Source organism: Salvia splendens, chromosome 6, assembly GCF_004379255.2.
Source record: "Salvia splendens isolate huo1 chromosome 6, SspV2, whole genome shotgun sequence".
Taxonomy (NCBI): Eukaryota; Viridiplantae; Streptophyta; class Magnoliopsida; order Lamiales; family Lamiaceae; genus Salvia; species Salvia splendens.
In genome coordinates this window covers 3,475,389-3,503,055 of record NC_056037.1, presented here as the reverse complement: position 1 = coordinate 3,503,055, position 27,667 = coordinate 3,475,389, and the positions used below count along the sequence as shown (strand labels likewise).

At 37.1% G+C, this 27,667-nt stretch overlaps 3 protein-coding genes and 1 pseudogene across 6 annotated transcripts; 1 reads left to right on the top strand and 3 right to left on the bottom strand.

Annotated features, from left to right (window-relative positions):
* Positions 1-9,858: 9,858 nt before the first annotated feature.
* LOC121807962 lies at positions 9,859-10,278 on the bottom strand. Its single transcript, XM_042208296.1, has one exon. It carries the CDS (start codon positions 10,276-10,278, stop codon positions 9,859-9,861), a length of 420 nt encoding a protein of 139 aa, XP_042064230.1.
* A 7,129-nt stretch (positions 10,279-17,407) lies between these two features.
* Positions 17,408-19,075, bottom strand: LOC121806445 (50S ribosomal protein L28, chloroplastic-like). The gene is made up of 2 exons (XM_042206482.1): positions 18,784-19,075; positions 17,408-17,882 (listed from the first exon to the last, which is right to left on the bottom strand). The coding sequence occupies exons 1-2, from the start codon at positions 19,001-19,003 to the stop codon at positions 17,650-17,652; spliced, it is 453 nt and encodes a 150-aa protein (XP_042062416.1). The 5' UTR covers positions 19,004-19,075; the 3' UTR covers positions 17,408-17,649.
* Positions 19,076-19,747: 672 nt separating this feature from the next.
* Positions 19,748-20,795, top strand: LOC121807961 (annotated as a pseudogene).
* LOC121806559 (protein unc-13 homolog) lies at positions 20,761-27,251 on the bottom strand. 4 transcript variants are annotated; one of them, XM_042206659.1, is made up of 7 exons: positions 26,619-27,251; positions 25,854-26,094; positions 24,609-25,258; positions 23,424-24,305; positions 22,441-22,899; positions 22,162-22,348; positions 20,761-21,970 (listed from the first exon to the last, which is right to left on the bottom strand). In XM_042206659.1, the coding sequence occupies exons 2-7, from the start codon at positions 25,891-25,893 to the stop codon at positions 20,988-20,990; spliced, it is 3,201 nt and encodes a 1,066-aa protein (XP_042062593.1). In that variant the 5' UTR covers positions 25,894-26,094; positions 26,619-27,251; the 3' UTR covers positions 20,761-20,987. The 4 variants fall into 4 exon arrangements, with proteins under 4 accessions (XP_042062593.1, XP_042062595.1, XP_042062594.1 ...); XM_042206661.1 differs by having other exon boundaries at positions 24,609-25,217; XM_042206660.1 differs by having other exon boundaries at positions 27,103-27,251.
* Positions 27,252-27,667: the final 416 nt, after the last annotated feature.

Here is a 27,667-nt window from a genome sequence, read left to right as displayed (position 1 = left end):
TATTATTTTTTAAATTCAAATTTGATTTAATAAATTTTGATTTAATTTTCAGTATGTTCATTGTCTTTTTTTTCGTTTTTACTTATTTTAAGTTGTTTCCATATTTTTTGTTAAAACTAGAAAAATATGATGTCAAATATTTGTTTAAATTTCTGAAAATAAAACATTTTTGTTGGAAAAAAATTATAAGTATTTGCCTTTTGAATTTGAATTGAAAGTATTATTGTTCATTCTTTAATTAACACGAGGGCTTATAATAAAATTAAAGTACAATTAAAATAGGTAAATTCCTTAATTTTTGCATATGATTGAAAATGACAAAAATACCCCAATTTGTGTTGTAGGAGTCTTACGTTAAGATATGGCATGACCTGTTTCCTAATCGGCTATGTTCTTAACCTTAATTGTAGCTAGATTAATATTTTATCTAACAGTAATGCTTTGCAGCTATAATGTTGGCCAGCTATACAATGATATTTTCATAAATAATTATAATGATTAATACAATAAATTAATAGGAATAGATAACTCTTTTCTCGCCAATATTAAAGAGATTATACTTTTAATTTCAAGTGAAAATAAAAATAATTTTCTAACAAGTAGTATTACATGCTTACACGAATGCAACCACATTCGTAGATTCCAATAACGTCGGTATATGTTCATTTGTGCTATTTCATAATAATTTACTAAGTATTCAAATTTCATAATAATGGAGTATTTCTTTGTTCATAATGGTTCCTCTAGAAACTGAAGCTATTGCTATTTGTAGTATATTTGAGTACGTTTTTCATAATCCCAATATCAAGTTTACGAATGCACAATGGTGGTATATCTTGGAATGCCAATAATAATATATAGTAGTACTATAATCCATACTCCATAGGCTAGCAAAATGGTCGTTGGATGTCGATTAAACAATAATTTAGCACATATTCTAGCTCATAATTTTTTACATTTCATGCATTTATAATTTGATCTTTTGTCAATAATATTTTCTATATATTCCTATTTTATAATGCCTTTAATTTTAAATTTCTTGTACATCAATTCTACCACCACTAATTTTTGAGATTTTTCAAAAGTACTCAATTCATTAGGCCAAACAATCTAAAGTACCTTTATATACATATATATTTACATAAAGTAAAGAAGTGGAATCAAGAATGTGGGAGCCATTAGGTAGCATGAAAAAAAGAAAAGAAATTAAGAGTGTACGTGTTAAGTTAAACCGTCAAACGGTAAATTCCAAAATAAAAAATAAAAAAATGGAAAATAACTAGTCGTAGAAAAAAGACAATTAATGAACACGTATGATAACGTGGTGGTTTAAGTTTAAGAGATCCATTTTGAGAATCCTACGCGGCGGAGTTGGTGGCGCAACTGAATATTCCGGCCATCATGTCAGTGCCTCGAATCCCACTGCAATTTAGTGTACTAATACTAATTACTAGTTCTATATATTATCTCTAGGGATGTCAATGTAGCCCGCGACTCGTGGGCTGGCCCGAATAGCCCGCCAAATTTATAGGGTTAGGGCTGGAAATTTCTAGCCCGATAAAATTAAAACCCGATTAGCCCGCACCCGATTAACCCGAGACCCGTTAGGGCTAGACCCGAAAACCCGATGGGCTGGCCCGAAAACCCGATAAAATTTCTATTATTCTATTTTTTACTCCTAATTCGACACTTCATTGATTAATTTTTTAATATAGATAACTACAAAAATAACTTCCAATTTTATATTAAATATACAAATTATATATTGAATTTTTATTAATATAATAATTGATAAATAAATTAAAAACTTCAAATTCACTTAAAAAATATTTAAATTTCTAAAACATGCATTAAAATTTCACGAAATATCTCAAATATTAGTATTTGATCATGTTTATGATTGAGTTTGACCATATATCTCAAATTTATCTTAATTAAAAATTTTACATTTTATGAATATAACTAATTTTCATCATTATTTATTGGATTGATCGCATGTTAATCTTATCGGTAGCAAACCGATTAACCCGCTGGGCTAGCCCGAAACCCGAGCTTTTAGGGTTAGGGTTGAACGTTTACAACCTGAAAGAATTCACAACCCGATTAGCCCGCACCCGATTGACCCGCAACCCGAGTAGGACCGGCCCGAAACCCGATGGACCGGCCCGATTGACATCCCTATTTATCTATTCCTGTAAAAGAATGACTCTAGATCTACAATATTCAAAAATATATATTTATATACTCCATGTTGGTATGTATGGGTTTTAGCTGTGAATTTGTATATGTATTATGGGAAATGATTATTTTTTATATTGCTAAACTTTAAAACAAACAAGAACAAAAAAATATTGGTATTGCCACATAGGCACGATTCATGACGTGACATACTCCCTTTTTCTAATTCAACGAAACATTTTATGTCGCATGATATTTCAATTTTTAGAAATGCATAATTTTGATAGGAAATTGAAAAAAAAATGTACTCCATCAATTTGAATGAGACGAAATGATTATGAAATTGTATTTGATTAAAATAAATTATAACTTCACTAGTATAAAAAAAACTAACTTGTAGTATTAATTGTATTTTATTTTATGCTGCCTTTTGAGCAATTTATTTATAAGAAATTGACAAATTAAAAACATTGGATATTTTTTTTCCATGACCCGCACTAAATTAGTGAAATTGTGCAAGATTTGGGTGTGGCACTTTCCGATTAGCTTAAAATATCGTATTTAATTATATTAGTAATCTAATTACTGTACAATTAATTAACTTTAAATAAATCTCATTGAGCATAACATTTTAAACATGTCATTTGATTAGGCACAATTCCAATAGTCCACGACATAATTATCGAAATAAAGACTGAATTTGAATAACACTAACACGACACACATATGTTTGCTATTTCGTGATTTTGTGTAGGTAGGTAGATAAGACCATCCACGGTAAGAATAGTCCAGCCACAAACTCCTCCTACCATATCATCAGCATTAAAAATTCTCCTACCACATCATCAAAATAAGTAAATAGCCCAGCAATAGCCTAGCCACATCACTAAAAAATATATAAAACAAATAATTAACAATCACACAAAATACGGAATTAAATTTACGACACAGATACGAGAAAATTCAATTATATTATTAAAATTTAAAAAGTACATTAATTAAAAAAATTACATTAATTAAAAAAAACCGCCTCCGTCGCACTCCTTGTCGCCTCTGTCGCCGTCGCCCCCCAACTGTGCCGCGGCGGCATTCAAATCGGCTCGCATGCTCACGAGCATTGCGTGAAGAAAACTCTTCTCCTCGGGGTCAGTTGCCGTCTTCCAATTGGCCAAGGTCTTGGCCATCTGAGCCCGCGTTTGTTGACGGCTAAGAAGGCGCGATCGGCTGTCGACTGGCCAACAGGGGGATGCCGACTGGACCTCCTGGGACCCCCCGGCGATTCCCGTTGCGCCCGCCTTTGACCAGTCGGGCGAGTTCGGCGAGCAAACGATGGAGGGGACGGGAGCTCCTGAGCACCCTCGGGGAGGTCGTGGGAACCGCCGTTGCCGCCGCTGTAATCACCGGTATAGTTCAGTCGCCGTTTCTTCGGCCAGCCAGCGTCGACACCTGCCCGGAACTTCTCGGAGTCTGTCAGCACCTCATAACAGTTCCAGTAGGTGAGCTCCTTATAGAGCCCAGGCACGGGGAAGGCTTTCTCCGCTATCCTCCTGCAGTCCTCGTCAGTTTGGCCACTGCTCTGCATGCGGAGGGCGTTGGTGTACAAGCCCGAAAATCGGGAGACCCCAGCCCTGATTCGGTCCCACGCCTTCCGGCACTCCTCCCCGTTGCGTGGCCTCCCCTCCGGGCAAAATGCCTTGTAGGCTGCTGCTATTTTGGCCCACAAGTTGACGATCCTCTGATTGTTCAAAGTGAGGGGATCATCGCAAACACTCACCCACGCCTTGGACAACGTGACGTTCTCCGCATCCGTCCACTTCCTCCGTACCTGACTGTCGTCATCAACCGGCTGCGACGACTTGTCGACCCTTTTGCCCTTCCCCTTGCCCTTCTTCTTTGGGCCGCCCCGACCCCGCCCTACTCCCCCCGTTTGAACGGGAGTTTCCGAAACCCTGAGAAGATCAAACCCCAACTCCTCTAAGGAGAAAGTCTCAAATTGTGTGAACTGCGTCTCCGATGGGGTCGATGTGTGCGAAGAAGCAGTCGAAAAATCAAAACTGGGGCGATAGACGTTGCCCCCCCGACGTCCCCTGCGTCACGGGCTGCATCGCCGGTACCCCCCCGGCGTTCCCTGCGGCACGGGTGCCCACCCCAACATCATCTGCATACCGGGATGCATTCCCGGTACTCCCTGCCATCCCGGCATACTAACCCCGCCTGCCATCCCGGGCATACTACCCCCGGCTGCCATCCCGGGCATCATCTGCTACCACGGGTACATGTTGTAGTACCCGGGCATCGGACCCCATCCACCTCCCACGGGTACCGAGGGAGTTTGTGACCCGCTCGTCACTGGAGTACCTTCGTTGTTGTTATCCATTTCGCGTTGTTGCTCTTGTACAGAAATTAAGACAGAGAGAATACTCGCTAAAACAAGCGGTGCAAATGAAAATGACGTGCAAATCGCGTATATATAGTGTTTTGAAAATTAAATAATAATAAAAAATTCGATCGCCGATCGCTCGCCGATCCGGAGCCTGCAATGGCGGCCAGCGGATCGGCGAGCGCATCGGCCAGCGCTCGGAAATTGGCGTGCGCTCGCCGATTTTTTCGTCGAAATTCAGCTAGCCGGTTACAATGGTTCGGCCGGTCCGCTCGCCGCCATTATGGATGCTCTAAGATCGTGGTGGACAGTGGGATTCATTTAATAACAACATATACGTTCCATATCATTTTGCGTATCTAATTATATGATAATAGAAAATGAAATCCGAATTGGATTTTTTTTTTTATATAAATTTCGTTTTAATGAGTTACAAACAGAATTTGTGAATAGGACGATTGTGTTTTTGTGAGTAAGAATAGTTAATGATGGCATCAATTTTGCCAAGAGAGGATTAGTGAAAACGACACGAAGTGGGAAAATAAAGAGGTAGCAATATGTAGTTGATGACGAGGAGATGCATCAAAATTCTGGTTAACGTAAAAGTACTATTTACTTTATTAATTACGTAGTTTGGTGGCGACTCCTCTTAAGATAGGATTATTTTTATTCAATTAGTCAGAGAAATTTGTTGGAAACATTTGCCTTTTTTTAGTTGGGTTGAAACGTTATTAATTGCTATCACTTCATTTTCTTCTCCTTCTTATTAATTGTGTGTGTGTGGGGGGGCTTAGATGAGATTTCGAACGAAGAATTACTATAATTCTAGTTAGGGTCTATTCTCATTGATTGTAAATTTATCACTAGATAATGTGGGAAGAGAAAATCATGAAAAATAGGGAATATTAGCACACAAAAGTGGATGCATTTTTAAAAAAAAGTCGTTCTTCATCCTTGAAAAAAATATGAAAATATTATTTTCATGAGCAATGTTATCTGGATGCGGGTTTCAATGGAAAAAAAAAACAATGAAAGTTTATGATGATAACTTAAAAGATAAATGAAGACACAACCAAAAATAGGCAGGGCCCAATTGAGAATAAAATGATAAATTATTTGATATTATTAATGGTATCTATAGACTATATACGAGTAGTACATTAGTTTTCCCAAAGACAATAAAATGCCAAAAGGAAAGGAGGTCATCGAGAGAGTTCCAAATTGATTATTGTTCAATAATAATGAAAAAAAATCATGCCAGAGAAAATAAGACTAAATAATTTATTCAGACGTTTTTACTGAACAATGCTATCTTGCATTTCTAATATATACAGACTGCATTTCTTTTTAGAAGTTCTAATTATATATCCCTATGTTTCCTTATGGTTGAGTCATTTTTTTTTTCATTTTAGAAAGTTTCCTATACATAGTAACTTTTTTCTCTTTATTACTTTATTCTCTCTATTTTTTCCCCTATTACTTTTTTATCTATTTATTTAACACACTCAGCATCCCTTCTTAAACTCTGTGCCGAAAAGTTTCATCTCAACTACGAAAGAACTGAGGGAGTAATTGTATTCTGCTACTATTCCATACTCCACATAATATACAAATAATGTAATGAAATAAGAAATAAAGAAATCAAAAGACTTTTAACAAAAAAGATATTCGAATCCAATATGAATTATTAAAATATTTAATGGGGTCCAACACATGCTATGCATATGCTTGAACTAATTATGAGGTGTGTGAAACGAAGAGAAGATAGGAAATTATAGTGAAGTCGGAAGTGGTATCCAAACCTCCTCATGAAAGAGAAAGAGAAAAGCGTTAACATGACTATAACCACAAAATACTTTTGATTATTTAGTTTGCACTTGTATTTTTGTTATCTACAACTAGATTGATATTAGGAGAAAAAGGTAGAAAATGGGGATCGAAAGTTGAATTTGCTTCTTCGAATTTAGAATGTATGCAAATGTTATCATGACTAGGTTCCAGTACAAGATTTTATCACTAAGGCCATCCACAATAGCGCCTAGCGCACCGCTTAGCCGAGCGCCGGCGCTAGGCGATCTATTGCAACCGCCCAGCCATTTCCGGAATTAAAAACCGCCTAGCGCTCGGCGGTTCCGTAGCGCTAGGCGGTGTGCTGGGCGATCCGCTCGGCGCTATTGCAGCGTCCGGATCGCCTAGCGCGATTTTTTTTTCGAAACACTATATATACGCGCCTTGCACGTCATTTTCATTCGCACCACTTGTTTTAACGAGTACTCTCTCTATCTAAATTTCTGTACAAGATCAACAACGGTAAATGGATCTCAACAACGAGCCTACTTCAGGAGGATAGCAGAGGCGATGGTGCCGACAAAGACGGAGGAGACGACGACGGAGCAGAGGAGTGAATTATTGTACTTTTTTGTTAATTATTGTAATTTTTTTAAATTATTGTACTTTTTAAAATTTTAATAGTATTATTAATGTTTCCCGTATATGTCTCGTAAATTAAATTTCGTATATTGTGTGATTGTTAATTATTTCATTTTTATATAATTGTTATTAGTGATGTGGCTGGGCTATTTATGATGTGGCTGGACTATTTATGATGTGGCTAGACTATGACTGGGCTATTGCTGGGCTATTCCTATTGTGGATGGCCTAAGTCTTTTTTGTTAAAGTGAAATACAAGTTGTTAAATGTCGTAACGTATTATATCTTATAAGCATTTGTTTTGCTTATAAAATGGATGAGTTGTTAAATATGCTTCAATTTGTAAATTTAAGTTGAAATTTGAAAGATTGTTTGTTTTTTATTCATTTTATAACAATTAGACCATTCAAATTAATTCATGCACCACCAAATCTGTGTCAATAATAATATTTGTTGCCAAAATTGTTCAAATATATTTAGGCCTTTTAAGTGGGAAAAAAAATTATATCCGGGCGTTCAATTTGCTGTCGCTTGAAAGGTATATACATTAGTAGTATTTAATTGTCTTAAAATAGTTTCAACGGTAATATTTTACTGACATTATTTAAAATTTAGATATCTAAAATCGTTTGAAGAAGTATACTAGAATGCAAGATTCGCAAGATCTTTTCTTCTTTATCATATTGTTTTCTCTTTCATCTCTCATATTTATTTATAATATAAAATTACAGAAATAAGAAATTAAAGACTTTCAGATATTTGATTGAATCTTATTTGGTGATGTGGCATTATCAATTATTTTATATGGGATCATTAACAATTTGAATTAGTGGTCAATAAATGCATGAATATTGACAAAGCAAATTTTCTTATAATGATTTTCGAAAAACAAATGATCTTTTTTAGTTGTGAAAGTATATTTTTTCATTTGTCGCGCACAAAAAAAAATGTCTGGACTTTGCCATAAACTTGTGGATGTTATTTAAATATTTTAAACATCGGAGTAAAATTATAAATTTAATTAAAATTCATATTTTACAAAATTATGGAAAGAAAACAAAGGTTTCCGTCGAATAGATACTTATGATACTTATGCTTTATGAAATTTTTTATAGTATATATTCTGCTTAAGTTAAGGAATATTTAAAATTGCATATATAAAGAACACATAAAACCATACCTTAATATTACTACTATTTTTTTAATTAAATATCATTGTGTATCTATATTGATATTATTTATAAAATATTTATACCATAAATTAATTAAAATATTCATTATATCTGTAGGTATTATAAAATTTAAATGTGACGTCTGGTTGCTAATTTTATTAATGACATAGCATCTTCAGCCATCTCCATAAATGGAAATGAAATCATGCCGAGCTATATTGTACACATTCACTGGTTGTACATGTAGATACATTTATATTGGGCTGGGCTCCACTACTAAGTGAAGGCCCAATTTTAAGGAAGACAATCTTACACCCATTTTTTGATATTATTCGTGGAGATGTATTAATGTCGGATAAAGTTTTCTAATAACTTCTTCTCTATGTAGACCAGTAATTAATCGGTATTTAATTTGATAGCTGCTATCAAAGCTGTCAATTTGTACTAGTCACAACTCTTAGTCATGTCTAAAATCAACAGTAATTGTCACAGCTGTCAATTTGAGCCAGTAGTCCGAGTCTGCCCAAATGCTACCAAAAATCAACCCAGCCCATACCACTTTCGGCGTTCAACCATACCGAGGTCATGAGTCATGACTGAACATAGAGATTTCTACGCTCTTTCTTGGAACTTAGCCGGTGCTTTCGATCATGTCAAGATTCTTGGCTGATTATATAGCCAACGAACGAGTCAAGGTCAAGGTTTCTATCCTCCAGGAGTGACTGAGCCGGATTCTCGATCTAGTGCAACTATTGCCTAACTCTTATTGTACCGTTTATGTCCAGTTCTTGGATCATCACATTGTTCGTCCTATCCAATACATATCATCCCCATAAGCCAAACCCAACATTTGACTGCTGTATGTTTAGTTTCATCAAATCAACATGATATGTATCTACAACTGTATCTGTGTTTACTCACAATATGAGATCAATAATTTAATGGATGATAAGAATTTTATACATTGTCAACGAATAAAATAGACAACAGTTTTGAAAATTGAAACCCATAGAATAGACAGGGAACTACTGAACAGACATTAGGCAGTAGTTTTCTTGGCTTTTCAAACTTTGTGTACATCATAACTGTTGTCCAAATTCCAACTTATATCATCAAATAAACAAGAAATACAAACATCACTAACAAATTTTCTCCCTTAAAAATTAATCGAGTATATTTTCTTCCATAATGAAGTGGTAATCCATATCTAAATCCAACATCATGATTCCACACTTGCACGCAGGCGCAAGCAACAAAACAAGTGAATATTGTTGTAAGTATATATAAGCATTGATAGATTTAAAGTTGAATTCACAGTCACATAATGTGCATTGAATCTGAAACTACATCCGCATGCAAAATCAAGCACGTGCGCGGCAATTCAAAATAACTGCATAATTCGCTCATGACTTCTACATGTTCTGTTCCCATCACTTTCCCCACTAAATGCATGCAGATTCTACTTTTAACACCGCAAATTCAACCAAGCAAAAACGCCAAAATCAAAGAGGAGACAAACATAGGAGTACTATTAGAAATTAAAAGAGGAGATGCGTTTGATATAATATTGCAGTACGAAAAGAGAGAATTCAAGCTCCGCGTACATACATACGTCGCCGTTTTATAAGGCAAAGCAGGGAATTCTACAAGAGATCACGTGGACCGCGCAGCGAGATGCTTCCACGTGTCCGTGAAAATCTACATTTGAATCCACCGAGCTAATTGCGTGGGGTTGACTACTCCCTGTATGTGGACCGCATCGCTTCTAATTATATTTGCCACCTCAGCATAACTCTCCGGCTTCGGCTTCACTATCGGCCCGGCTTCCTTACCATGCCTATTCCTCTTCGGCTCCGCCACGTTAACCGGCATCGCCTCGGCCCGCCCGGGGTCGAACTTCTGCCCGAATAGCGTTCCTTTAGTCAGGAACTCGTAGGCCATGTAGCCGGCTAAGAGCCGGTTCGATGCGACCGGCTGCGCCTCGGCTCCCTTAGACGACGCCGTAGCCCCACTAACGGTGCGGGTGACGGACGTTAGTGGAACTAACGGCGCTTCCGTCTCTTTCCGCTTGCGTGAGGCCCCAGGTGTCAATATTCTTCGCGCGGGGTAACTACTCATCCTGACCGTCTATTTTTAATAGAGTGCCACGTCAGCTAAAATCCCTAGAAAGGGTAGAAGCGTCAGATTGAGGTGAAAACTACAAAGAAAATTTAATTGGATTGAATTAAACGGCAAAAACGGTTTAATAGGGAGTGAAAAGGCAGAAAAGGTTAAAAATCACAAGTAAAGTAGAGGGAGGGATACAGAGAGAGGGCTATAAAAAAATTGTGCATTTTTACTTGAGAAAAATATTGAAAGGGGGAAAAATAAAAGGAGTTCGATTTTATTAATAATGAGGCGGAGAATTTATGAATTTCCGAGAGAGGGGGAGATTGGAAAATCGGATAATTTTAAATCTGGGCGTGGACGGCGGATCTGGATTTAAGATTCGCCGGAGCGATGTTTATCTCCGCCGCTGGCGGCGGTTGAGAGGAGAGAGAAAGGGAGGGGAGGGCGACGGGGAGAGTGAGAGATAGAGAGAAGGGATGAGGAGTTTTGCGGGTACCGTGCTTGCGGGTATATATAGCGACTGGGGGTTTTTATCGCCCTCGAGTTTATGTGTTATTCACTAAAATGCCATCCAATGGTGTTGTCATCCACAATGTTCGGGAATGTCTGCAATACCCTTCCATGGGCCCACGCAAGTAGGATTTTTTTTGGCATTTAGTAGGGATGTTTTAGTCCTTTTATGGTTACATTATTCTAGTTTTGTTTTTAGCGCTGACTGATCTCTATAGGAATAAATGGTCCAAAAAATCACAATAATCAAATTCAGGTTTGTCACAAATTTTTCAAATTTTATAATTAAATTTTAAAGAGTGAAAATTTCTCAACTGCTATTACCTTTTTTAGCAAGTTTGCTGATGTCACAACTAATTTAAGATACACGGACAAACGTCGTTTCAAACTTAATAATTACGGAGTATCTTTCTGCCAATAATTTAAGATACATGGACAAACGTCGTTTCAAAGTTAATAATCACGGAGTATCATTCTGCCAATAATTTAAGATACATGGACAAACGTCGTTTCAAACTTAATAATTACGGAGTATCATTCTGCCAAGTAAGTGTTATCCACATGTTTTAAATGGATGTCACATCAACACACTGTTGGCAATTGAAACATAAAAATAAATATAATAATTGACAATTGAAATATAAAAATGAATATAATAATATCCCACATCGGTGTACACAAAGAGCTTAATCCACTATATAAGTATCATTGGCCTCTCCTCTTATCACCAATTGGTTTTAGGATGGAACCTATGAATTTCTATCATGGTATCAGAGCGGGTCGCCGACTGTGGGTCATATTTAACTGACCAAGTAGTATATCTGGACTAAAACCGAAAAAAATGACTGACCCAACAGTATAACTGAGCTGAAAATTTGGGCCAGTGGTCCAACCGATCGAAAAAAAAGATTGGGCCGATTGTCCAATCGATCATAAAAAAATCCAACCCCTCCAAGATTCACCTTGAAGGGTTTGAGGGAGTGTGTTGACAATTGAAACATAAAAATGAATATAATAATTGACAATTGAAACATAAAAATAAATATAATAATATCTCATATCGGTGTACACAAAGAGCTTAATCCACTATATAAGTATCATGAGCCTCTCCTCTTATCACTAATTGGTTTTAGGATGGAACCCATGGATTTCTATCACACGCAATTAGCCAGAAAATAAAATAATAAGATAATTGCGAAAATTTCATCATTTATAATTTATATTTTAGATTTTGAAAAGTGGAACCGAGCAAAATTTGATCATCTATAGTAGTAGTTTGTAGTGATTTGCCCATTCTATTTAGTGGAAAATATTTTATGTGACACAGTAATTAAAATTTATGAAACGGATTATATTTAGATGTAAATTACAGTATATTTGACTATATATTCAAAGTTTTGCAATTATAAATATTTAGTTGTATAATTGAGAGACAGGTTTCCATAAGACCGCGATAAACCATACTCGACTACTCATAGTATAACCATTAGTATACTTATAATTTTTTAAAAAAATATTGCAATTTATTGTGTTTTTAAATGAGTTTGAATGCTTTCAAACCAATAAATACATGTTGCCTAATGTGAGTACTATATTTTCAAGCTTTGAATTCAATGAATGGCGGGCGATGTGCTTGTATCTAATAGTTATATTTTTTATTTTAAAAATTAATCCCTCAGTTCCATTTGTCATTTCAGTCTATTACACAATAAGAGTCACATTTCACTTTTACTATAAATAATAAGTAGGTTTCACATTCCACTGACTCACTTCACTCACATTCTATTATAAAATCAATATAAAAAAGTGGAGCTTACGTGTCTACACTAAATATGACTACTATTGTGGGAAGTAGGAAGTATAATTTTTTAATTTTTAGTAAAAATTTGCTCTAGCATAGTAAATCTCATCTTTATTTAAAATATTTCAATCATTTTTATCTTAATTTCTATTATACTTTATTAATTTTGCATTAGACTAGTATTAATAAACTTAAACTCAAATGAAATTTCGTTCTCAACAAATATTGTTATAAAGTCAGATAATTTATTGCCAATTGTAATGTAAGTTTTCTCTCTAACTTTCACTTATTTTTATTAATTTTATAATATTCATTAGTTTTCCGAGGACGGGAATGGCGGCGGACATCCCTGCGGAAATCCCAAAAACACCTTCTGCCACGTCATAAGGACTTTCCACTGCACTGTCACGTCATAAAGACATCTCACTGCACAGTGGCGGACATCCCCAAGGACATTCCGACGGACTTCCCACAATAATAAAAAAATAATAAAATAATCGGGACGTTCGCAAGGACGTCGTGACGGACATCCGGGAACGCCGCAGAACTCCGGTGTCCGCAGCAGACGTCCGTATCCGCGTCACCGTTGCACAATGGCGAACGTCCCGCGTGGAACTCCGACATGCCGGCCGGACGTCTGCCGGGACGGGCGCTATTGTTGATGCTCTAACTCTTTATGGACCCAGGTCAATAGCATTAGTTTTTACTTTAAAAATGAAATAGAGTAATCACTGTCTTATGAATATAACTAATAAAATTTTCAGAATGAGTTATTATTATTACGACTTTGACCATGATCAATTATTCCCAATTTATTGAAAGAAAAAGTTAAATCATACCTTATTTTCTTTTCAGGAAAATGAAAAACAATATAGATATCAGGACAGCCTTCCATAGTTCCATAGTTGGAACCAAATTTTAAACCAATATGAGGTATTTTCTAAAATCTTTTACTATTGGTTTTCAGTATTTCAGTTTTCAAAATTCATTTGTAATTATTTAAAAACAATATGACCAAATTATTAAAATAATAAATCGTATGCAAGTCAATATTAGTATTAATTTATAATTACAGTTACTATATATAATTCTAATGAATGTACTCCATTCAATTTCTTCTGTTTGGAGCTTGAATTCTCTATTTTTTGATGTTCCAGAACCTGGTTTTCTATTCTTCTGTGTGTATATGATATTTTCAACAAGTCTCATTTAGTAAATATATTAAGCCGTGCACATATAATTACAAGAGTCTTATTTCTCATCATCATTACAACACTTTTTTTAAAGAATATTCTTAATGCAATTAAGAATGCTAATTTGTGTGTTTAAATATACCATAAATATTTCAAAAATGTCGTTATATATTGTTGGTTTATTAACTAAAATTAGAGGTTAATGAAATTTTCTTTTGCTTCCTAAATTATTAGTATAATACTTTAAAAAATTCAATGTAAATAATTTTGCCTTGAATTTTGTATCCTTAAATATAAGTATTTTTTTAGTAATGCTTCAACTTGTCGAACTAAAAGTGCAAAAGGATTATTTCAGACTGGGTAAAAACTGAAAAGTATAGTAGCTCTTCATAAGTTTGCACATTCCATTCATTATAATTGTGATTTGTAGTAGAGGGAGTGACATAATTAATTCGAGGGAGGGTGAAAGACAAAAAGAAAAGGAAAAAAGAGTCGACACTTACACTATTATTGTGTCTACATGCAACTACCTTCAAGCAACGATTGCCATCGACTGACGCAATATTACATTATATACTGTAATGATTTGTTTTACACCCAAATACAAAATCCTAGATACATCGTTTCTTCCTCGAAAATGCAATCATCCAATACCTCCATTCTATCAGAATCTATCTTTTGGTGCATTTCGATTAATCCATGCTCCATGCGTTTTAGAAATATGAGCCGCTCTTTATTCACACTTATGCAGCGACAATCACTCTCTACTTTTGCATCGAATGTTACAACTAACTTATCTAGATGTTGTGCTATATTCGCATCACTTAATCCCTTTTATTTAGATATCCATTGGAAACCCATTTTATTTTCATTTTATACAAATTGCACTGTTGTTGGTTGTGTCGTTGCCTTCTAGTAGTGATTCATTCAAGTCAAGATCCATTGTGAAATTCTTTGTCACACTCTGAATTAAAAATGTCAGACACGCTGATGTCTCTTTGGGATTACCCATCTTAAAACCTGTAAATGCCTTTTGGTGTGTCTTTATTAATGCATGCTCCCTCTGCCTTAAAAGTAGAGCCGCTCTCTATTAACCCTAATGCATCGATAATCACTTTCTACCTTTGCCCTAGATGTTATAACTTACTTATCTAGATGTGGCGCTACACATAATCGCACTACTTAAATCTTTTTTTAATAGAGGTCAATCGGAACTCAATTTGTTTTAATTTCATAAAATTGTCATTGCACTAATACTATATAATAAAACAACTACAAGTATAATTTCTTACGTGAGTTAATTTGGGAAACTTTATAGTTATCCATCTTATTCAGAGGTCCCATGCCAGGGATACCTTGTCATTATATTGTACCAAAAGCAAGCCAGCTAAGTAGCTAACAATATTGAATAATTGCATTAGCCATATAAATTTTCAATAGTAAATTTTATATATGTTGGTGGGATATCACTTTAGGTTGTCATGGCATTTTATATTGCGTTTTTACATCAATATACAAAAAATTATAAGGAAGTCGACCTTAGTACTCTTTATCACTAAATTAATCATGAATGAACGTGTTAAAACTCTTAAATCTTGTCCCACATCGACTTGGTGATAATCCTAGCTTGTCTATATAAATAGGGATAACCCGACGTGTTAAACTCTTAAATCTTGTCCCACATTGACTTGGTGATAATCCTAGCTTGTCTATATAAATATGGATAACCCTTATATGGCCTTTTAAGGGTGGGTGGCCCATTTCTAATATGGTATCAGAGCGGACCCCAAGTCGATGCTGAATTTATCTCTTTATCTCTTCTCTTGCCTATCCACGTGATGGAAGTCCGATATGTCATTCCGACCCACACGTGAGGGGGCGTGTAAAAACTCATATGGATAATCCTCCTCCTTATAAGACCTTTTAAGGGGTGAGTGACTCATTTCTAATAGAATGATTATTTATTCAATTTTTTGGCTTTCTTGGAAGGTCCAAAAGAAATGGATTATATTATGTTAACTCAACTTAATAATGCTACTATTATTTTAGACACGTTTAATAAAAGGTCTATGAATTTGTTAGGGCTTGAACAAGTGCACCCATTGTTTGGTCATAAATTTGGGTAGGTTCACAATATTTATATTATGATCATGTATTATGTATATATTGTTTTGATCGCTTTTGCTAAAAGTACTACTAGTACAAGTTTGGTAGCTATATTTCGACCCATAATAAACATATGTTTTATAACGAGTTTTAAGCATAGATGTCGAAAATATCACTATACACGTGAGTCCGAATCGGAATATACAAGCAATTATTGCAAAAAAAATGTGTCAGCATTAATTGGATTCCAATTATCAAAACAATATGATGACTTTTGCAGAAGAAAAATATGAGTCTTGACTAGATTTCTAGTCTAAAAAAAAATCTCATTTAGTATTAAAGAAAGAGTTAATATTTATCAATAAAGAAAAAGTAAAACTTATCAATTAACTATTCTGGCAAAAGCTAATAAGCTCTGCAAATACTGATTTTCTAAACCTCAAAAGTTAATACTCCTTAAAAGAGTAAATATTTCTCAATAAAAAAAGGTACTAATATTGATTACTTAATAATATTGGCAAAAGCTAATAAATCTCTTCAAATACAGAATTTCCAAAATATCTACTTCTAGGTATACATTATTTGGATGCAGCTACTCCTAGTGAATTGAATATTTGAAAACTTAAATTCTAGTGTACTACCACTTAATTTCCATGGTAGTTGAGACATTTTATTATGGTATGGAAACTAAGAAAAATGTGTTTAATATATTAAATAAAAATAATAATAAAATAGGAGAGGGGAAAATATAAAGATAATAAAGTAAGAGAGATGAAAAAGTAAGAGTGCGAAAATGTTTTACTTTTTACTATAAAATGAAATGACTCTACTAGTATGGAACGCCCAAAATAGACAAAATGACTCTAATACTACGGAACGGAAGGAGTACTTGTTTATTATCAACTAAAATAATATATTATTTGTATATATAGATTTGGATTTAATTTGAGTCAGTCAATCATCTTAACTAAGCTTTTATGAATGCTCTCTCAGTCTATAATTTAAAGTCTTGTATTTTGCCATGAATTTTAAGAAATGCTATGAAAAAGTGTAAGTTGAAAAAATTAGTAAAATATGAATATCATGTTTATACATTAGTTTTATAATACTAGTGAAATGAGTGAGTGATATATGTGATCTACTTCTCATTTATAGTAGAATAGAGACGGGACTTCTATTGACGGACATACCAAAATGACAAAAAAGATTCATATTACACAATATTTACTCTTCATTTATATGAGAATTTAGGAATTGTTATTTAATGTGCTGTGTGAAGAGATAAAACCAGATAGAGAGGAAAACTAGTACAATGTACTAATGAAAGTTTGTTTTTACAAAATTGAAGATCTGACCAATTTTATTTGGGCATATTACCCTTATCCATTACGCCATTGAGCATGGGGTCCAATGGTCAACTGAGAATTTCTGAAATAAAAGAGATTAAAATCCCTCTAATATAATCATAATTATATTTTCTTCAGAATTAGTTTGGAATATTTATAAAGCAATATATCAAAATTGACAATAGCACACCAAACATATCATTTATTATCTTCAAATTTACCCAACAAGATCTTGTCAGTTCACCAAAATCATAGTACTTGAATATTATGTTCACTCTGATAATTCCAGGAACGAATCAAGATTTACAGCAAGGAAATGGCATCAAAATATGGCGAAGAGAGAAGCTACAAAACATGAAACAATAGGAAGTTAGGAACATAAAGAGATCAGAAACTTCTGTCACCTCTTCTTCCTCTGTTAAGATCACATTTTGCTGAGATCAATTCCGGCCTTCTTAGCCACTGCATCGAGTCCATTCTTCTCGATGGTCTTTATAGCTTTGGTTGACAATCGCAACTTCACAAAGCGCTTCCCGGCTTCCCACCAAATCTTCTTATACTGGAGATTCACAAATTGCCGCCTTATGGTCCTGTGGTTCGAGTGGGAAACCCTGTTGGCCTTGTTTGGTTTTTTCCCGGTGAAGGGACAGATTCTCCCTGTAATACAAACCCGAACAGATTCAACATGACTACAAGTAGCTGAGATCAACATGAAATTATTCCATAACAAATTCAATGAATTACTTTTACAAGCATAAGTTTCCCCTCTTAAGCCAGATAAAACATTTCATATAATTCCAGTTTGTCTGCTTCAGTTCATCAGTTCTGATAAACCTATCCACGACAAACCACAAGCTAATTGACCATCCTAGTCCATAGATAAGTTCTACTTCCAAGAACAGAATTACCTCTAGTTTCATTGCAATGCTAGGTGCTGCAACCATCTATGAGTCTTAGCCACTCGAGATTAACTTATTCCGACAACTCTAATCACTCATACCCGATCGTGTTGACACAAACATGGATACGAGCTAAACATGACAACAGGTAGCTGAGATCAACCTGAAATCATTCTATAGTAAATTCAATGAATTACTTTCACAAGGATAAGTTTCCCCTATTAAGCCAGATAAAACATTTCTTATAATTCCAGTTTGTCAGCTTCGTTTCATCAGCGTTTGAGCAAGCTTTATAAATGAACCTCTCTCGTTTTTCATAAACATAATTCAAAGGAAAAATCAACTACAAGAACAGACCAGTCAGTACCTTCATTCTCATTGAAACAGAAAAATTCACAAAATTCTTCACATTAAAACCCTAAGCTATCCAAAAAAGGTGTAATAGATGAACTAGAACATCAACCTCTCTCAATTTCATAAACACAATTCAAAGGAAAAATCAGCAACAAGACCAGACCAATCCATTCACTTTAAAAAAGAACAATTCACAAAATTGCCCACATTAAAACCCTAAGCTATCAAAAAGGCGTAACAGAATAACTAGAACATCAAATTTAACAACACAAAAGCGCGCAGAAAGAGAATCGACGATAACTTACTAGCAACGGGCTGAAGAGAAGGCCTGAAAGGTGCCGAAATTGTGCAAGGGGTAGTTTCGAAGGCTGTGGTTGAAATTTTGATGCCGCTCAGCTGGGATGAAATGAAGCCGATGTCTGAACTCACTCTCGAAGTCTTCAGTGAAACTCTGGCAACGTGTTGGGACTTCGCCGCCGGCACACTCATCATTACCGGTCGTATCGTAGCTGTTACCGTCGCCATTGTGAAAGATTTGGGCTTTTTGAGTTGTTTTGTGGCGCTTTGTTTTCGCCAGAAAGTGTTTGAAGGAAGGATAAGATAACAGAGAGTTATATTTGTAAGTTGGACCATCAATTTTCGATTTTATCACATTGACCCCTATGTTTATCGTTTGGGTGCGAAATTATTTAAAGAGAGTTTGGTTTGATAATACTACATAATTATAATAAGTACCGATACCGATGTCAATTCAACCCGAACACGATGAGCTGTCCCAATTAACCTGCTAAAATTAGAGGATTCGGGCTAAATAACACATACTACTGGGTTGCACAAAATTATAGTTCTACAATATTTATAAATATAGTAAGTGTTGTGGGTATGAAATTTGATTGTGAATGGTATAGTAAGAGCTGTGGGTATACATATATTTATAAGTGAAATTTATAAAAAAAAATTCAAGTCTCGTTCCGTCCCGCGATATCAAACATAAACTATGAATTCTAATATTTCTCTGAATTTTTCATGAAGAAATATTCTAATTCCCTATTCATAATACTTTAATGATTTGTCGCATTCAAATTGATGACGTTATTAAGATACTCCATTTGAGAAAAATGATGAAATTCATAGACGGTGGTCTGTCTTAGGAAAATTTTCAAATGCCACATTAGATATAATTTCAGCCAAATTAGATCATGTGGAAAAATTGAGAAAACGTTAAAATTCATGGTTTTTACAGTTTATTTTTTAGATTTGTGGGCGGATATGACCAAAATTGCTTTGTGTTAAAAGGACTAAATTTCACAGAAATCGCTTATACGCAATTCACCAATTTGCTTTTGAGTACACTTGTAACAAAATAGTCATATGCATGGTGGCATAATTCTTTTCTTCATCACTAATAATTTGTTGACATAATTTTCTTTGGTGAATTGATGCAGATTTCTTAACAAAGCATGTGTCAAAAGCAACTCAACCAGCCCCTGGCTGCTATGCCCCGTGACTCAAGTAGAAGAAACCAAACAAATGCTAAGAATGATTCCAATCTTGATAGCCACAATAGTGCCAAGCACAATGATAGCTCAAATAGGCGCACCTTCTTCATCAAGCAGGGCACAACCCTCGACCGAAACATCGGTACCTTCGTCATCCCTCCAGCCAGCCTAGCCGGATTCGTGACCCTCTCAATGCTCATCTCCGTCGTCCTCTACCACCGTTTCTTCATGAAGCTCATCCGGAAATGGACCAACAACCCTAGAGGCATTACCCTCCTCCAGCGGATGGGCATCGGCATGGTCTTCCACGTCGTCATCATGGTCGTCGCCTCCCTGACCGAGAGGCACAGGCTCCAAGTTGCCAGGGCGAACGGCCTGGTCGATAACGGGAACCAGGTCCCCTTGTCGATCTTTGTGTTGCTACCACAGTTCGTGCTGATGGGAACTGCGGACGCGTTTTTGGAGGTTGCCAAGATTGAGTTCTTCTATGACCAGGCGCCCGAGAGCATGAAGAGCCTCGGGACTTCATACTCCACTACCAGTCTGGGAGCAGGAAACTTTCTCAGCAGTTTCCTGGTCTCGACTGTCACTAGAATCACTCGAGGTGACAACCATCAAGGATGGATAAGGAATAACCTCAACGCGTCGCATCTTGATTACTACTACGCATTTTTCGCCATCTTGAACCTTGTCAATTTTGGTTTCTTCCTCCTTGTCGTCAGGTATTACGTGTACAAGGCAGAGGTCTCGGATTCCATGAGCGTGCTTAAGCAAGAACTTGAGGGATCAAGACAACATGTTTCACATTAATGGTGTTACACTTTATGATTGAGACAAATAAAAAAGTTAAACAAAGAAAACAAAATTCTACCAACCTTTATCTTTTTCTCGACATACAACTGCAAAAGTACATGAAAAGTATAGAATAAAGCCAATTTATTTACATTCTAACACTCTAACTAGATTTGTGTTGTTTATGAATTGAAGGAAAAAAAAAGTGAAAAGACATTTCAAATAATCCTAATGCCAGTCCCTCTCTTAGCTAAGTGAAACGTTTTCTTGAGAAAATGAGTAGCAGCTCGATCTTTCCTAGCACAGAGCACCCTCAATATGGTGTTGGGATCCGAGCGGTTCCACTTTCCTGTGGTAGGCGGCATGGGGATCTTCTGCCCCATGCCACCTAGTCCACAGGTTTCAGTAGCAACGCTATTGAAATCCTCGACTAATTGCTCGGTCGGATGCCCCATGAGGGCCACCACCCCCTGCACCACCTCAGACTCCCTCTCGACAATGTCCTCCACGATCATACCCTCTCCGATCGTGCAGAACAAGGACTTGAGCAGGTCAAAGTCCTCCTCAATGGCGGGGTGATCTAGCCGGCAGAACATCCTGTTGTTTCTTCCGGCTAGAAGCACCATGAGAAATGACTCGAAGCAGGCCTTCATCACTTCCTTGAGCGCCATAGGCTGAGCTCTCTCGGTGACTATGGCGCAGAGGAGGGTGAGGTTCTGCTTGAGGACTCTCAGGGCCGGGCTGATGCGCGTGTTGCCTACGCCCCCGATGTAGAGGCTGCCATAGAGGACGGAGTTGGAGTCTAGGAATATGAGGCGGTACGCGGCCACCTCTGAGACGTGCCGGCAGGCGAGCTGTAATGTGGATAGAGTGGTTTGGAAGTGGGATGGGGATTTTTTCTTGGAGGAGAGACTTTTGTTGGGGAGAACTTTGGGCGACATGGAGACTGATTTGTCCAGTGTTCGCAGCTGGGCGACGAGGTAGTACAGTGTGTTTAGCCTAATGTAGAGACGTTGTGTTCCGCGGCTCGTCGTTGGCCGAAGATGGTTGCCGCCGCCGCCGCCGCCGCCGCCGGAAAGGATCTGGTTGAGATCCTCTACTCCAACGCTGCATGCAGCCCTTTTCCAGAGCTTCACAAACTTTGAGTCGCGGCTGCACCGTGTTAATGGAGGAAGTGTGGGCATATAGTTTTGCTTCGTTCCTGCAGAGTTCAGTGTTATAAACCAAATATGAGAATTAAGCTAGTATATTAGCAAAGAAAACAAGAAGATTCATTCAAAAAAATCATCTAAAAAACTAGTTTATTATCAGTAGAGGAAACATGAGATTCCATAAAAAAGACTAGCCTATAACATAGAACAAAAACATAAGTAGTTTTGAGATGTTTCTTACCACATGAGGCAACGAAAGCGATGTATTCACGGAAGATGTTCTGCACTCCATCGATAAGATAATGGAACGAGGTCTCGGTTATGGGGATGGGAATGTCGAAGAAATTCTCAATGGCTTCCTTGGCGAACGATATCACCTCTACAGCTGAATAAGCATGGGGTTCGTGTTTTGACCTGGGATTCCATGTCTGCAAATATCCCATCAATGAAAATTAACATTTCAACTACTCCAAGATAGTACTAGTATATACTAGATTACGATCTTGATCTGTTTCATTACTTCAGTTTGCTTCGCTCTCAAGATTTGCTCCTTCCCTTTCGACAATCTATCTTCGCTCCATTGCTTCAGCTGTTTGTGCATAATAGTCTCGACTTCGTAAGGAACCATCTCCCTTACAATGGCCTTGCCTCCGTCCTCGCACTCGACGGAATCCTCCACCACCAGCTGCACCAGGCTCTTCTCAAGCTTCCCCGCCCTCTGCAGAACGATCGCGATCTCATTCAACATCGGCGATTTTCCCCCCAAAAATTGCTTAAGCAAACCCCCGTAGCAGTTGTGCAGCGTCACGGCCGCAACTCCGGCGGCGATAGGGTGCCATCTCTTCAGAAGAGGGCTGAAAATGTCCTTCTCCTTGATTGCCAGCTTTTCCGTTTTCCGAGCTATCTTCATTAGCAGCTCGCTTGCCTCCTGCACTTCGCCGTCCCTTATCAACCCCGACGCGTCTTTATCTTCTACCACCTTTTTAAAGATATATGAACTGGATTAGAATATTAGACTTGGATTTTAACTAGGTTTTTATAGTTTTCTACTCCATCCATCCCACTCTAAGTCGAGCATTTCTAATTCGGCACGAGATTTTATGTAGTGTTATTTTGTGAATAAAGTAAGAGAGGAAAAAATTAGAAAGGGTGATGTTTCTATATTTAGAAATGTGACATTGAGAGTGAAACATCTCAAAAAGAAATCGTGTCACTTAGATTGGGATGGAGGGAGTATAATTTTTCTGACTGTTTGTGTGACCCATTTTGACTCAATATGAGTTTTAAGAAATATATAAAGAAAATTAATAGAAAAAGTTAATGGACACACGGCATATTTTTATATATTAATTTTATAATAAAATATAATTAAAACAAGTTAATGGAATGTATCATAAATTTATCAAAACTAGTAAAAGTAAAATAAGACATTAAATAAGGGATGTTCCAAAATATAAAAGTGAGACAGATATTATGGTACGGTAGGAGTATTTGCATGCAAACCTTATCAAATGCATTCTTGAGGGACAATCGAATGTAATAATCGACTCGATTTCCAGACGATTCATCGTCGTTTTCACCCTTTTCTTGGCTCGAAGCGACGTAAGCCGGCACATCCTCTTCCAAGATCTTGGTAACGGAGAAGAGCAAATGAAGCATATTCTCCATTAATCCAACAGTTTCTCTATTAAAATTGCGGTGATAATCAAGCAACCTTGCCTCAGTCCAATTCTTCATCGACTTCAGACCTCGCGCCAGCATCTTGAGATAGTAAGGATCTCGATCGGATTTCTTAGCATCACTAGCAACCTCGGTGAGCATGGCGAAGGATGCGGCAAGGAGGTCCGGCTCGACTTGCCCAGTCTCCACGAATTGCTCGAAAAGAACCCAAGTGAAGCAGAGGTTGTGGAAGGATCTGTTGATTCCCAAAGTGGACCATGTTTTCTTCATAAGCTCGAGCAACTCATCGACTTGATCGAGCACCATGGTCTCCTCCTTGGAGTCGAAGATAGAGGCAAGGAGGGCCGTGTAAATGTGGACGTTGAGAGGGTAGCCATCAGCCCAGTGGCAGACATCTGTGCTGCCACCGTCGGGGCTGCGCCAGGCCAGCGACACCACGCAGTTGCAGAGGGCTCGCATGGTGGCAGAGTTTTTTCCGGTGTCGATGGCCTTGTGGTCGGAGGAGTCGAGAATCTCTTTGAACTTGATGGCGAATGCGTCCATTTTGTCTAGTGGGATGGATGGGTGGAGAACTAGTCCGGCCTCTAGGATTTTCAGCTGCCGTTGTTGCCACATGTGGTATTCGACTGCATCGCTAAATTCCGACGGCTTTAGGTGGCGGAGCAACTCCAACGGGAGGATGATCGTCTCTGCCCGCCGCCCCATCTGAATATATACATAGACGTCATCGCTAATGAATTAAGTGACATTGTCTATTCATAAACAAAACGATCTTGTTTAGTTGAAAAACATCATCAATATATTACATTGACACTTGCGTTATTTGACATGAGATAATTGAAAATAAATCAAAGTTTTATAGTTTAACTGATGAATTTTGATGTTCCAGAATGAACAACCAAATTTTATGGAAGTTGCAGCACCAAAATTTATATTTTTCCCTGCAATTTGCTTTGACCAATATTAACCAGATTTATTGATTTCAAACGGTTATGGTCAAATACCTACTTGGCCAACTAAAGTCCTCATGAGAGTTTTCCGGAGCCGATTGTCGCTCTGCTCCGTCACCTTCATCTGTTGCCGCATGATCTCTGCGGACGTGAGTGGCCGCCACGACCTTGATGTGTTTGGCGCCGTGAAGCCGAACCTGGGGCTCGACGGCCCTGGCGCCATCGAGTTCGGGGATGTGGGCATCGGCACCGCCCCGCATGAGTTGGTCCGCCGCGACGACGGCGTCTTCTTCATCATCTTGAGGCCCAAGGACCGCTTGACACGGCTGGTGACTGCCATTCCGACGCCGTTGTGCTTTCCTGGGGACCCGGGGCAGGCGCCGTATGGGTCGGCGGTGTCAACAGATGAGGAGTTGTAGTACGTGAGGGCACTCCGGCCACCAAAGCCCGGCGACGACCGGCACGCTGTGAAGAAGACCTCGTAGGCCGCTTCGCGGAGCTCATCGCGATTGACTCCTCCGATCTCGCTGAACGGAGACGAGAGGTCGGTGGGTGTGGCCGGTCGGTGGGTGGTGGCAGTCGGCGAGGAGGGGGCACTGTGGTGGTTAACGTTAATGCGGAAATCACGACCCATTGACGGCGGGGTCGAATTTCCGGCAAGGGAAATCTGCGTCGTTAAGAATCCGGCAGAGAAAGGGGTGAGAGAAACTGATTTACATAATAATATTGTTAGTGATACGTTAGAGGAGAGAGAGAGAGAGAATGGCCGGAGACAAATAAAGTTGGCTTTAAAATGAGAGAGAAACTGGTGGCTGGTTTTGCTATAATCTAAGATAATGATCCAACATTAACTATTTTAGGAATATCTCCATTTTTAGGAATATCTCCATGTTATATAAAGCATGTAATGTAAGTGTATATATTTTAGAGAAAAAATAAATTTTTTACTTAATACGTGATTTTTACCAGATTTTATTATTAAATACATGGAGTATATATTTTCATAAACTTATATATTTTGAAGTATAATTAATACTAGTATTTAAATCTTTTAATATTTTTTTCATTTTATACATTATTAAAGATTGATGTAGGTCATACTAAAATAATTATCATTCCATAAATATATTCCTTAAAGACATCAGCCTGATACACAAACCTGTCAATTTGTACAAGAGGAAGCAAGGAAGCATATGGATGCTCCTACAACTTTACTAGTATATAGTAACAATCACAAGCAATCACATGTTTTTAGAATACAATGCACACACTATGCTAATATTAATAAGCTGAGAAGACTCACATGATATACAGACAGATAGTCGTGAGAATCCCGAAACCATGAACCCGGTGTGTTCCTTTGGTTAGCCATATACTTGAAGAAAATTGCGCCCTTTTATTTATACATCAGTGCTCCACCGGAACAAAACTGGAGTCTCACAAGTCCACCAGAAAGTTACTGGCGGACGATCTAATGAAATCCGATCTACATCATCCTACAGTTGCAAGAATCTGATTCGTCCTCCTCTGAGTCGCTCACATCACTGCAAAGCAAAAGAATGGCACGTTATATGAGGGAAACGATGAGCAATTAGATATCCATCTGTAGCAGATTATACTTGAGCTTGAGATTTATGTTCTGACAAATATGTGAAACTTCACAACACAATGAATAGCAGATTATAATGTGATTCATGCTACACCAATTGAATAGCAAAGCAAAGGTTACTGGCATTCTCTGTACATTTGACCAGAGCCTTGATCACCTCATCACATATAGACTATAGACAACCCCCATATGGTTTATAGTTGTGTACTTAAATATTTAGTTGAATTGAAATGATTAAATGTTGCACAGCACAGTTAAAAAAAGATTGAAAACAAAAAAGGAGAAGAAATTCAAGCATAGATTCATTCATATATCTCTATGACAGCAGTCAATATGCATCCTCCAATGTTATGATAAATTGATGAGCATATACCGAAAAAACTAAACTCAAGAACTCACAAGAATCAAATAAACCTGACCAAACAACAACACAAAACATAAAAATCAGAACCTAATTACCTAGGTTGAAACTCCAAGATTTCAGCAAGCTTATCTCCATTCCTATCCATCCACTGAACTTTCCTCTTAGGCTTATCCGACTTGTTCGCCAATCCACCGTTGTTGGAAGGCGATAATAATGCTTTCGTCTCATCACTCTCCACAACGCCATTCTTCACCTCTATCTTCAAACCATTATTACTCATATCCATCTCTACACTCCCAAAAATCTCATCAATCTAGAGCCATCAATACTTAGAAAATGCCCAAATTCCTACAAATGGCCAATTTGCCAGAATCTCACATTTATCATCCCCAATCAATTGAAATCCCCCAATCTGTATAACTAAACCTTACTGATTTCCTCAGAAAAGTCAACGCAGAGAGTGATCAAAGATAGAAAGCGGATTGCATAATCAGAAGAATAAGTGGATTGGAGAGATCCTTGAGAAGATGAGTAGACCCTGATTTGGGGTAAATTGTCAAGAGAGACAAATAAGCTTACCTTAAATCGGTTCTTCGACGAATCAAAATTTCGCTATCATACACAAACCCTCAGAATGAAAAAGAAACTGCACGTGCTGTCCAGCAGCAATGCAGAAGAGATGTGTGTGAGAGAGATATGTGTGTAGGGGTTCAGCAAAATGTCCTAAATCCAAAAAATTGATTCAAACTATATTGAAATTATTAAGTATTTGCTCATATTCTAATTCTGGTATTGGATTTTCGAATTCTGCATTTTTTATTATTAGATTTCAAATTTTTATGCAATTTCAAAATTATTGAATTGAATAGACTCGAATTTTATCAGATTTTTCCATTAGGATTTTCACAGTTTTTAGATCGAATTGAATTCACTTTTTATAAAATTTAGATTTTCAAATCCGATTGGATTGGATAAAATTCTTAACCAAAAAATCCAAATGTCCATCCTTGTATGTAATTGTACTACTTAGTTGACACTATGAAGGCTTAGTAACATTTACATCCAAATATGGCTGCTTTTAATGCTTAGTCATTAACTTTATATATTCAGGCAAAAGATTCAACAGTTCAGATTTAACCGTCAC

Coding starts and splice junctions, on each gene's coding strand:
- LOC121807962 (XM_042208296.1), bottom strand. CDS start 10,278: ATGAGTAGTTACCCCGCGCGAAGAATATTGACACCTGGGGCCTCACGC.
- LOC121806445 (XM_042206482.1), bottom strand. CDS start 19,003: ATGGCGACGGTAACAGCTACGATACGACCGGTAATGATGAGTGTGCCG. Junction 17,883..18,783: donor TTCTCTTCAGCCCGTTGCTA/GTAAGTTATCGT, acceptor TTTGTATTACAG/GGAGAATCTGTCCCTTCACC.
- LOC121806559 (XM_042206659.1), bottom strand. CDS start 25,893: ATGGTTTCGGGATTCTCACGACTATCTGTCTGTATATCAT. Junction 24,306..24,608: donor TGAGGACTTTAGTTGGCCAA/GTAGGTATTTGA, acceptor GTATATATTCAG/ATGGGGCGGCGGGCAGAGAC. Junction 22,349..22,440: donor TGAGAGCGAAGCAAACTGAA/GTAATGAAACAG, acceptor GGATATTTGCAG/ACATGGAATCCCAGGTCAAA.